Consider the following 11692-nt stretch of genomic DNA (forward strand, 5'->3'; position numbering starts at 1 on the left):
ACCTGATTAAGAGCTACATCTGTGGGGAAACCAAGAAATTACAAAAATATTTTAGAATGAACTTTTTTACACAATTGCGTTGTTTTTTTAATGTGTTGTCTTATTTAATTTCATTACATTTGCACATATGGTGTTTTGTCTTTTTCTGAACAATGGTACTGTCATATGAAATTAGAAACCCTTGTGTTTTAGATAGACAATACACTGGCCACTCCAACAAACACATCTATTCTTTTTGTCATGTAATGATGACGACATGAAATGTACTGTAACCATTGTTTTACATCTCACCTGTACCGATGGTCAAGATCGTCACACCCTCAATGAGATGATGAAAGAAACCTCAATTAAATTCAACGTCTTAAATGTGTCCGTAGGAGCAGACAATGTGGTATCTGAACATTACGCCAGGTGGAATAGATGAAACAGAAGCAGATATTGTGGCATATTTTAAATTGGGCTTTTAAAATATGCTCATTTTACAGTGAAAAAATGAAGAGGAATTTCTGTCCTTTCCGTACATGGCTATATGGAGCTGTACACAGGACCGTGTGGTAACTGAGTGGAACCCACCTGCTTGGCGGGTTATGGAGTGCAGAAGCCTCTCTTCTTTTCTTGTTGTGATTAACAATGTTCACAATGTCTACTTGAAAATATTCGCTCGAAAGTAAAATGTTATCAACACTGACTCAAATTGGACGTCATGCCTGAAACACTTTGAAATGTGTACAAGATTTAACCATCCTTAAGATATTAGAATGTTATATTCCTCCAGTGAAATGAAACAGTATAAAATAAAACATGAAACCATACAAAACTACTGTCACACCACCTGTTTTATTTATATATTGCACACACAAAATAGAGTAATAATGCAATAAAATGGTAGGTGGCATTGCACACACGCGCGCACCACAGACACACCCTGAGCAACGACCTCCAGATCCTCATCCACAAACCAACTGGAACCTCCATCCACTAACCAGCATCGTTATTCCAAACCAGTATTATTGCTACAGAATATTTACAAGGGCTTCCACTTTTGTTAACTGTGCATTAATGATGATCTTTTCTGCTGATCTCCAAGTCCAGGAACTAACACTTTGGCTGACAAAAGTCTTCTGCTGTGTTTTAAACATATGGACTACTGCCATCTAGTGGTGGTAGAGACAAATCATATGTCAATTTTAAAAAAAAAGGTTTTTTTGGTTGAAGTTCACAACCTGTCTCATAGTCCAACATCCAGTGCTTTTGATGTTTTAGTCATTGCGTAACTCTGACCTCTGCAGAGATCAGAGCTGCCTTGGAGAACCCTCAGACCAGAAGTACAGAGGGTTCCTTAGCTCTGTTTATGAAGGTGCGCCATCAGAAAATGTCAGCCAGCATAAGTGCTATTCCAAGAGTCTGCATGTCAGACTGCTCTCCTTACGCTCTTCAGGCCCCGCGTCCTTTTCCCCCTGACAGACAGACAGACAGACAGACAGAGATCCATGCCACACACATTTGACACATGTCAAAAAAACGCAAGCATGTTGTTCCTTCCTCACCTTTTTGTTGCTGGGGAGACCATGCACTTCCACAGAACTGTGTACAGAGCCAGTAGGAAGGTTATGAACAAAGCAGCAGCTATTAAACCTGTGGACACACACACACACATACAAACAAACTAATTACTGCCCTTCCTCACACACAACTTCACTACCACTGTTGCGTCATCTCGAGGCTTACAGCTTTCCGAGAGCACAAACAACTAAAGCCCTCAGAGCTCATGCACCTCTGAGAACATAAACTACCAAAGCTCCACTCCACTACCGCAGAGTGGGAGCTACTGCGGACCTAAAATGCACACAGGTGTCAGAGGGTCAGTAGCTTCTCAGACTAAGGCAACAGCAGCAACTGTGCTTTGACACGTCACAACTTCCCCTCATGGAACAGATCCTAGCTGCAGGTGCCGAGGGTGTTTTCCACAGGCCAGGGCCTGACGCGATAAGAAAGTAGGTTGTGTATATCTTGACTGTATAAGAAATAAGGTTTTTGTTTATCTTCTCAATGTGAAACATTTTTGATAGTAGTGTTTCCTTTAAAAGTGCATGACTAACTCACAGCACAACATGCATCATATTAATTGCAATGGGCCTCTAAGATTTAGAAGAACACAAATTAACCGCAGAACAAAATCCAAACCTGATTTTGTGCCAAGCAAAAAAGTGGAGCACACAGATGCAGTCTTAAAGTAGGACATACAGACATACAGTCTAGAAACTGGAGGAGAGAAGAACTGCACAGAGTCAAGCCATCTACCAGTGCCAGACCCTAGAGCTCCATTCCCTCAACTCCCCTCGACTCCCACCCTCTTCACAACTCTCCTCTTCTCCTCCCCTCTCCCATGTACAGATCCCAAGGCGAACTCCCAGCCTAGAAGCCAATCAAAGGTGAAGGTATGTGGATCTTGCCATGGTCGGGACCATCGCCCTCAGTTAGTGCTTCTGCTCAAATGTGTGTGAAGATTTGCTGGAATACACAGCACACAGGAACAGACATGTCTCCAATACAAACCCTCACATTGCAGGTAAATAAAAAACACCTGCTAAACTGGTAAGATTGTCTGGTATGGAATGGGGCTCAATGTTGGGTTGTGGTTTGTTTGTTTTTTTCAGAGCCTTGTTGCTACAACAGTATGGTTCAACTGAATATTCATGGAAGAATAGGCTAGCTTCATACCAGCAACCGTAATAGCTTTTAGTTCCCAAAATAACAAAACCGGATCTCCTATACAATGACTATGCAACTCCCTCAGACAGTGGGTGAGTTAACAGCTTTTAATCAGTGTCAGTATAAGACACAGACAGCTCTCCAGCACATGTAGCCATCTACATTAAAACATTTCACTTGAAAGTTCATAAAATAAATAATTGTGCTCATTTCCTCTGGCACTGCTGGCCTCATGCCAAGTTTAAACAGCTGTTTTAGCATTTCCAGAGAGAAAAGCAGTTTTGTCTAAGTGAAGTAGTGAAGGCACTTGCTTTAGTACTTTCCAGTAACGTGGCTGCAATCATTTCTCAAGTAGTGTGCAGTTTGGCAAAACATGTGCTGTCTTATCTAGCTAACTAACTAGATAGCTAACATAGTAAAAAATCCAGATTAGATAAACATTGTGAATGTAATGTCACATTAAATAATCAAAACAAAATGTGTGATATGAGAGAATAACTGTTTTTATGGACAAAGTTTTTTATTCATTGCACAAATAAATATGGGTCAACATTCTACTTTAAAAACTGTTATTCTTAATGTGTTTGAAATTTACAATAAACACATTTAATTAATTGTTGTGGCTAACTACCGTTTCTTCAGTATCCTGTAATGTAGTTAACAACTTTTGTTTTTTTAAGAGAGTAGCTTGGTTGTAGGTTAGTTACTTTTTATCCCTTGTTTATAGCTTGAAAAGCTACTGTTTGAAAGCGTTTTCCCCCAGCTAATCAGGGCCACTTTAGGGGGTGAAAGTTTAGAATGATTCTGAGACCCTGTGACTGACAAGAGCCCTAAAAAGTGTTAGATTATTAGGGGGTGGGGGCCAGTGTGATATTTTCATGGTAGCACCCTTGTTGCTAATTCTTAGAGCCAACCAGGTGATTAGCTGGGCCAGTGACACCACACGCACACACACGCGCGCACACACACACACACACACACACACACACACACACACACACACACACACACACACACACACACACAGCTACTGATGTCTGTGGAGTTTGATTATAAAGGAAAACAAAAAACAAACCAAAAAACAAAAAAACACAAACACAGAACTCATACTCTTACCAGAATCGACAGGCAATTAACACACTACGGTGACGTTACAAGCCACAATGTTTAATTCTGATTTTTTTTGTGTTTGTTGCCCAGATTGGATTTTCCCATCTTGATGGTTCCCACTCCTAACGGCAGGTGAGCTGAACCTGTCTATAATGTGAATGCATCTGCTCTCCAAAACAGCATTCATGCGCACACTGATACGTTGTTGCAGCACTCACCACATATGAAAGTGATTCAAAATTCACACAGCCCTGAAAAATCTAATTTGTGCATTTGAAAAAAAACAAAACTGGATTTGATTCACTTCAGGCTGGTAATGTGAACAGGAGACAGCGAGAGAGGAAGAGTCGGGAGAGGAGAAAAAAGGAACAGCGACTTATCAGTCTCATCATCATGCGCACGTGTCAAATAGTCAACAGAGACAGGAAGAAAGATAGAAATGCACCAATCACTGACAGGTAAAGTTCAGCCAGACACATTTGCACATAGAAACACCATCTCTAGTCACTACTGTACAACCGCTACACCACATCACCCATGTATTAGAACATATCACCTACACGTCTAAAAACTACCACTTTCGCAGCACGACACTTAAGGACAAAGATCCTGAAAGAGGTGGGCATGTGGCGAGGTGCATAGTGGGTGATGATTGGCTGGAATGCTGGTGCCAAAAGCCTATGTGAGCGTTTAGCTGGTATAATCCCACCATGTGTAGAGGGGTCTCGGTGAGAGTTTACCTGGTATAATCCCACCATGTGTAGAGGGGTCTCGGTGAGAGTTTACCTGGTATAATCCCACTGCGTTTGTGTAGAGGGGTCTCGGTGAGAGTTTACCTGGTATAATCCCACTGCGTTTGTGTAGAGGGGTCTCGGTGAGAGGTGAAGGAGATGCCACCATTGAACCTGGTGAGAGGAAGATGCCATGGAGTTACAGGAGAGCGATGTGCTCACTCTAATGTCAAAGGTGTGTAGGGTCTGAACAGTTACCATTTCTGAGGGAGGTAAGGGGAAGCCAGACAGGGGCAGGGACCACGACCTGGGAAACAGAGTGACATCGGAAATCACAGGTCACAGAGAGGAGGGCCGTCACTGATCACAGCATCACCAGGACAAGCAGACTGGGCCATTAAGCAGACAGCAGAGTTACAGTCAGGCCAGTCACAACAGGAGCCCCATGGATTGTTCCTCATAACACAAATGCTTTCATGGGGTGTTTCCTCTTCTGAAGGAAGGGAGGGTCAAAGTCAAATGCACTTTATTCAACACAGATTTCAAGATTACAGTCCCCAAAGTACATTTATTACCACCAAGATCATGTATGTTTATTCTTGTTTTTCCTCAAAGTTGCACGTTTAATGAAATTAAGCAATACAACTATATATACACTGTAGAATTATTTGTCATTTTGGGGGTCACTGCTAATGGTAGAGTTCAGAGGCTGGGCGTGCTGAAGAAAGAGCAGATTGACTGTTTTGGGCCTTTATGGCTGATTTGTGTAAGTAGTCTGGCAGATGGTCTACACCAGTGGACACCAGTCATGAAACTCCTTCCTGCACAGTTCTTACAATAAACCGTTCAACAGTTCTGAGGCGGCACTCATTAGCTGTAACACCTAGAGAAGCTAACGTGAGAACTGCAAGGGGAAAATAAAGCCCTCGCGTGGGAGAGCACGCACCGGCACACTTGTTTGATCATGATAAAGTATGTAATTACTGTGGGTTTCCAAAACATGCTCGAGGACAGGAAATTGGAGAAAAAGCAAAACGGTGAAGGTTGCGCAATCTTGGTCTGAGACACATGAACTTGAACGTCGCTCTGCTCTCTCTATACATATAAAACGTAGAAACAACGTGGCCCGACAGTAATTCGTGTAAAACAGTACTAAACAGTATTCTTTCAGCTCATACTCCCCCCCTTAATTTGAAAAGCGCACGACTGATCAGTCCAGTCCACACAAGCACAGGCGCGACCCGCCCGAGGAACAACCCCTGGGGTTGAAATGTCTCGGCTTTTACCTGCGACTCGTTGCCCTCCCCCAGCTCGAGGACCGTGCCGTTTCGCACCTCCGGCCACATGCTCGCGCGTGACGTTGCGCCCGGTTTACCGCCCCGTGATCATCTGCGGGGCCCCTTTCAAAGCTGTGAGGCTTCCGCTGGCGGCACACATGCCCTACCTTTAATAACCAGGAACGAAGCGGCCAGGAGGTGCGTAAACTACTGGGAGTGTGCATAGGACACCGCACTGTGCTGGGCGTGACTAGTGCGCAGTTACCAAACACTGCAAATGAGGTGGGTTGGGGATGTCTGGCTAAGGGCCAGAACCATTTGACAACGGAATGAAATACGGAGACATCAGATAAAATCTCTTTAATCAGTTTTCGGTTGCAAGTTGTATCGTTTGTAAACAGTTATGACCAACACGCCAACTGAGCGTTACAACAAAACTGGAACAAAGATGGTTGCAGGAGGGTGTGCACTTAACACCATTAACCCATCACTTAGGAAAAAGGGAACTGAAAACAAGGGGAAAAACAACACATACATTTCAGTAACCCGGATCACTCTCCTGCATGGTCAAACAATGTCAGTAACCCTTTAGCAGCACTGTAAACAGAAGCTACGGTTTACTTACACTAGTGTAAACAAAAACATTCCTCTCCGCAAGCAGGCAAAGGGACAAAAAGACAAACAACCCAAGGCAAAAGAGGAGGAGAACAAAACCAAGAGCAAATGAAACTGAAAACAATAAAGATTCGATTTTTTAAACTATACACATCTAATGTCTCGATTTCTCCCACTAGGCACAAATTGATTGTACATTAACCAATCATCTAGCCCCCCCCCCACACAAACACAAACACACACACAATGAAACTGCTTACTCCCACCCATATAGCAGCTTTTCAGGAACTTCCTGCGAATTTTCTGCTTGTAATTTTCTGATTATTTGATGTACACATCAAATAATCTGCACTGCTGCCAGTGTCATCCACATTCAAAAATAACATTAAACGTTTCCAGATCTCAGAGGAGCATGCTTCTCTTAGCGCTCCAAAAGAGGCTTCCCAAAACGGACTCTGTGCAATGCCAGTGAGTGCAAATGGACCTATGCAAACTTACAGATTTTCTGGCTTTACCAGAGTGAAAGAAATCATTTCTAACACTGATTAAAGACACAAAACAAACAAACCTGACTATAGAAATGCATTCATGGATGTGTTGATGCAAAAACATCCTCAGTTGATCTTTGAGACAAATCACATCATCTTGCAGCAACTGTTGTGTTTCCGAGCCTGAAAAGAAGTTCAAGTAACACACATGTTTATACAAGACAAGACTCAACAAAGGCTTCAGATGATAGACAGCAACATCATTACAAGGTGGCAGAAGTCTTAGGTATTCAATGCCTTCTTATATAAAAAACCCCCATAAAACTAACTAAGTTAAATGATAATTGAGTTGAAGCTTTTGTGACATACACCTGTGCATGATCACACCTGCTGTGTTTTAATACGCATAACATGGCCAACAGAAAGCTTATGCTTTTGTACAAGGGTTTGAATGTTTGTCCCAGATCCTCTGACTTACGGTTTTGTAAAAGGTTTTGGATGTTTGTCCCAGATCCTCTGACTTCTGCACCAGGTCATCTAGCTTTTCCCCTCTCTGCAGTAATGAATCCATGGTGTTGTGCTGTTGGGGACAAACAAAACAGTATGCACATGACCCATGCATGACTCTTCAATATGGCATATGTGAACACCACAGTTCAGCCATAGTGAGTCAAGACATCACAACTAATGGAGAGCTGTACTTATCTATTATCTCAAATAGCACTGCACATCTCAGAGCAGATTCCAACTGCCCACACTGTGCTGCAAATCAAAACTGCCTCAAAAATCATGTTCTGCTTTATGAACCTAGCGTCCAAGCAATAAAACATCTCACCAAAATGATCTTTGTCTCATCGACTTCTGCCTGAAGTCTAGTTAGTGCGTCCGCTTCTCTGGGGTTCTGTAAAATTATCAGGTCCAACCGTCTCACAACATTGTGCTTCAGCATTAACTAAAGGGTAATGCATTCCATTTGTGCGTTTGTGTTAACCTGGTATTTGCTGATGTACTCATCGAGCAGAGTGAAGCGGATGCTCTCCGGAGTTCCAGTCGTCCACTCGCGGTCATCCACCTGTCTGGAGAACTCATCCAACACCTTAAAACACATTATGAAAATGAAAAAAAAAACAACCTTTAAACTCACATGCATGCCCCATGCCTGGCCTTAGATCACCTTGACAGCGCAGACACTGACATTAGTATACAGAACTCTTAATGATACACCTTACAGAAATAGACTAGCAAATAACATTAACTGTTACACACCTTGTCGAGGAGAGAGAAACACACTCGCTCTGGGTACTCGCTGTCTGCTATGAGCACAGCACAAAGACCATCGTCACGTATGTGCACATGACACATATAGTCTGATAAAGGGGACACACACACACACACACACACACACACACACACACACACACACACAATGATTCTATGCATTTTAAAAAATGCATCTGCAGTACCACTTGGCACAAAGGAACTTGCACGCTCACCTTTCTCTTTAATTGAGGATCGATTTCCAAACACAGAACGCTCAACTATGAGGCTACCGGTGAATGCCATGAACTCTTGTATGCTGTTTCGCACACACGCATGTGAACACACACACACACACATTCAGGTTAAAGACACAACGAAAAGTTCGCTGTCGGCACAATGGCTGGAAATGCAAGCCTACCTGGATCTTTGAAAATAGCTGAATGAGGACAAGTCATAGGCTGCTGTAAGAAGCCTGGGTTTGGAGTCACCTTTGTACATGATGCTCAGACTAAACAGCTTCATTGTGATAGTACAAACACCTGTGAAATTAAACCTTGTGTTAAAATTGTTTCGTTAAAAACTGAGTAAGCTTAATTTAGGTGGATATTTAGTTGGGTTTTTTTTAAATAAAAAGAGCCGTTTACAGTACTAGCTAGGTTTTCTGGTCTTATTATGCTTAAATTTCCACTGATGTCCCTTAATGTTATTTCCTGTTCTCCTGATGCACATCTTGAAGACAGGTCGTATCCTATCACGTCATCAGCCCTTTTACGGTAGAAGATGCTATCTAGCTACATAACGACCTTCCTTTCTCGAGAAACTGGACTGGAAGAGTTCGTTCAAACAATTGACCCTCACCCGTGTGGAAATAAAACGGCACGGTCGCTTGCAACGGCTAATTATCAACGTCCATAACGAAATGCGACACCTTTTCCCTTTGTACCTGCTCTCACGATAGACGCCCAGCTTACTATGACAACACAGGTAAACAGTGCGCATGTCAAACTCCTCCGGGCAAACTCCTTTACTGCAGTGCGTTCCTCTTCTTCTGGATTCTCTCCAGCTAACAAAAAAGGATCATCGGGTGCAGTCGTCACCCCTCCGATATAATTCAATATGAGTATAATTTAAAGTTGTGAAAAGCAATATATAGCCCTAGGCAGATTCTAACACTCATGGATCATTTATTGATAAATGTAGCGCTCATTTTCGTCATTTTCGATCGACTGATTGACCCTCACCCCACCCTCATGTATTTCAAAGTGTACTGTAGGTTAACTAACTTTATTTACATTATTGAAGCATTTTTACACTAGAATACAGAACATTAAGATTGGCTTTCTGTAGAATGCAAACACTATTTAAAACTGTAATAAATAAAAGTAATAAACAGTTTATAATTATTAGATATGCTGTTACCTGTTGACGGTGACATTGATTTACATGCACTCTAACCTACGTATCAGGATAGTAGGAGTCAGCACAATACATTAAGACAATGTATAAAACACAAAAACAACATCTTCCATGTTGTACCTTTTAAGAGACCATCCTGAATACTTGTCCTTTAAGGAAAATCTCGTGATTGCTAACTTAGACATGTACATGCATATAATTATTAACAACCTTCGCATGAAGAGCATGCAAAAACATGCGAAAGTATACACAGAAGACTGATTTAGGATGGCAAACATGTACAACAGCATGTACAACAGCATGCATCGTATGGTCAAACTAAAAGTGTGTCGCCCACACTTTAAAAGCTCCGCTGTGGAGGCAGGTGTTCACGTTGCGTGCGAAGGTATTCTTAACGGGGTCGCTCCAGGCGGTGTGGCGGTGTAGCCGTGAGCTTGGAGCGCCATCTAGTGGACAGGGCGTCCCATTACACGGTCCATCACGGCGCTATCAAGCGAGCTGCCATCTTGCACGCCACCGCTGAGATGAGCGCGGCTCCTCGGCCGCTCCCTTCTTCTGATTGGATGAAGGTGATGTCACAGTTTGGCGTCAGCTCTCGGACAACTTTGTGAAACCGCTCTTTGAACCTGGAAGGAGAGATCTGGGAATCACTACGGGATCCAGGATTTGTTCATCTATCTGTGTGAATCTGAAATGTTTCAATTCGCACGTGATGTGTACATTTAGGCACCGGATAACACTAATTTTCCTTCCACTGCCATTTCATTCCTCCATCCAACCCTGTCCCCCCCAATTCTCCTCACCGTGGATGGAGCTTGTAGACAGAGCCATCCACGCCCACAGTGATCTTCATCTCCTCCTGACTGCGACGCTCCCTCATGAGGTTGAGGACGCCAGATAGCCCCGCACCACACAGGTGGGCGGCACGGGTGGACACACTCTCACAGGCCAGACGGACGATGTCACAGTCCAGTTCAGAAGGCAGGACGCTCAGGGAACTCAGGATGTTATAGATTTGCTTCCTGTCTCCTGTGTCACTGAAAGAAGATTAAAAAGGCTTTATTGTTTAAGTGCTGTGCACAAGAAGATTTTTCCCTTGATAACCTCAGTACTGCTTAATCTCTTAATCTGCTTAATCTCTTAAATTAAGAGTTTATAGGACTGAAAATCAATGTTGGGTAATATAAAACTATAGCAGTAATCTATAGTAATGTTTGTTAGTTACTTTTGAAAGTTTCTGAACGAATGATTGACGTTCACCGACCTTTCGATCTGGGAGACAAATCGAGTCTCGAAGCTGCCGCGCGTTTTCAGCATGTCTGATGCGTTGCCGTTGAAGAGTAGCCCTTCGTTCACGAGCTTCATCAGCACTAGCCGCACCAGTTCACCCATGTACTTCCCACCAATCATCTTCTCATACCTGAGGTACAGAAGGGAAGAAAGCAGCACGTTAAAGATACCAACAAGTTTCGTGGGTCCACAGATCAAAACAAATTCTTGGCTGACCGATTGTGAAGCATCTCATCAGAAACTATAACGTCTAAAGAAAGACTATGATGGGAATAGTGTAGCTTTAACAGTTCCTTGGTCTAAACGCAATATATCCGTATAGTTTCAGGGAGGTTCTTATTGTTAATAATTCAGTGAGTACGGGATAGAGTGGATATAAAATAATGAATGACTGATGAAGTATAATATGGGAGTTGATGGAGAATTTACTGATAGGGTGGTCTATACTGGTACAGTGAGATACAATGTGTCAACTTGTGTACAAACTGTAAAGTATCAGGTGTTAAATCAACCCTTAAGGAGTTAAATTTACTTCCACACAGTTAACACAGTTAAATCTACTCCTACTCTGTAGGAGTTAATAACACAAGTGATTTTAACTGCACACTGTAAACAACCATTAAGACAGCCACATTACTAATGATGTGCCGAGATGGCCATTAATCTCCTGGCGCACGACGCAGTTCTGACGCGCCAGCAGCCCAGATCTATGGCGCTCGCAGAAAAACAACCCGGTCGCCCAGTGACCGCACAAGGGCCCCGGCGCAGCCTCAGGTCCGGCTGTTGGCCAAAA

At 42.9% G+C, this 11692-nt stretch overlaps 3 protein-coding genes across 6 annotated transcripts in view; all 3 read right to left on the bottom strand.

The window, feature by feature from the left end:
* Positions 1 to 862: 862 nt before the first annotated feature.
* Positions 863 to 6053, bottom strand: sb:cb288. Its single transcript, XM_035536384.1, has 5 exons — positions 5840 to 6053; positions 4812 to 4860; positions 4659 to 4727; positions 1548 to 1635; positions 863 to 1457 (listed from the first exon to the last, which is right to left on the bottom strand). The coding sequence occupies exons 1-5, from the start codon at positions 5897 to 5899 to the stop codon at positions 1412 to 1414; spliced, it is 312 nt and encodes a 103-aa protein (XP_035392277.1). The 5' UTR covers positions 5900 to 6053; the 3' UTR covers positions 863 to 1411.
* A 132-nt stretch (positions 6054 to 6185) lies between these two features.
* LOC113588680 (synaptobrevin homolog YKT6-like) lies at positions 6186 to 9158 on the bottom strand. Of its 3 annotated transcripts, none has more exons than XR_004777125.1 (9): positions 9052 to 9158; positions 8612 to 8732; positions 8427 to 8509; positions 8200 to 8300; positions 7925 to 8029; positions 7769 to 7834; positions 7412 to 7513; positions 7014 to 7116; positions 6186 to 6336 (listed from the first exon to the last, which is right to left on the bottom strand). XR_004777125.1 is itself a non-coding variant. In XM_027027962.2 (8 exons), the coding sequence occupies exons 2-8, from the start codon at positions 8713 to 8715 to the stop codon at positions 7081 to 7083; spliced, it is 597 nt and encodes a 198-aa protein (XP_026883763.2). In that variant the 5' UTR covers positions 8716 to 8732; positions 9052 to 9158; the 3' UTR covers positions 6186 to 7080. The 3 variants fall into 3 exon arrangements, 1 of the variants encoding a protein (XP_026883763.2); XR_004777124.1 differs by having other exon boundaries at positions 6456 to 7116; XM_027027962.2 differs by having other exon boundaries at positions 6186 to 7116.
* A 558-nt stretch (positions 9159 to 9716) lies between these two features.
* gck (glucokinase (hexokinase 4)) overlaps positions 9717 to 11692 on the bottom strand; it is a 14870-nt gene continuing 12894 nt past the window's right edge. For both annotated transcript variants that reach the window (XM_035536367.1, XM_035536366.1), the window contains exons 8-10: positions 10874 to 11029; positions 10413 to 10646; positions 9717 to 10235 (exon numbers count right to left, since the gene is read on the bottom strand). In XM_035536367.1, the coding sequence (XP_035392260.1) occupies positions 10088 to 10235; positions 10413 to 10646; positions 10874 to 11029 (538 nt within the window). In that variant the 3' untranslated portion in view covers positions 9717 to 10087. The remainder of the gene's footprint in view (positions 10236 to 10412; positions 10647 to 10873; positions 11030 to 11692) is intronic.

Source organism: Electrophorus electricus, chromosome 18, assembly GCF_013358815.1.
Source record: "Electrophorus electricus isolate fEleEle1 chromosome 18, fEleEle1.pri, whole genome shotgun sequence".
Classification (NCBI taxonomy): Eukaryota; Metazoa; Chordata; class Actinopteri; order Gymnotiformes; family Gymnotidae; genus Electrophorus; species Electrophorus electricus.

Excerpts from the sequence above, each read along its gene's own strand:
- sb:cb288 (XM_035536384.1), bottom strand. The coding sequence starts at position 5,899 with ATGTGGCCGGAGGTGCGAAACGGCACGGTCCTCGAGCTGGGGGAGGGC. Across the intron at positions 4,728-4,811 it reads CCTTACCTCCCTCAGAAATG|GTTCAATGGTGGCATCTCCT; the intron begins GTAACTGTTCAG and ends TCCTCTCACCAG. Across the intron at positions 1,458-1,547 it reads GTCTCCCCAGCAACAAAAAG|GGGGAAAAGGACGCGGGGCC; the intron begins GTGAGGAAGGAA and ends TCTGTCTGTCAG.
- LOC113588680 (XM_027027962.2), bottom strand. The coding sequence starts at position 8,715 with ATGAAGCTGTTTAGTCTGAGCATCATGTACAAAGGTGACTCCAAACCC. Across the intron at positions 8,030-8,199 it reads GTTTCTCTCTCCTCGACAAG|GTGTTGGATGAGTTCTCCAG; the intron begins GTGTGTAACAGT and ends ATGTGTTTTAAG. Across the intron at positions 7,117-7,411 it reads CCAAAACCTTTTACAAAACC|GCTCGGAAACACAACAGTTG; the intron begins GTAAGTCAGAGG and ends ACTTCTTTTCAG.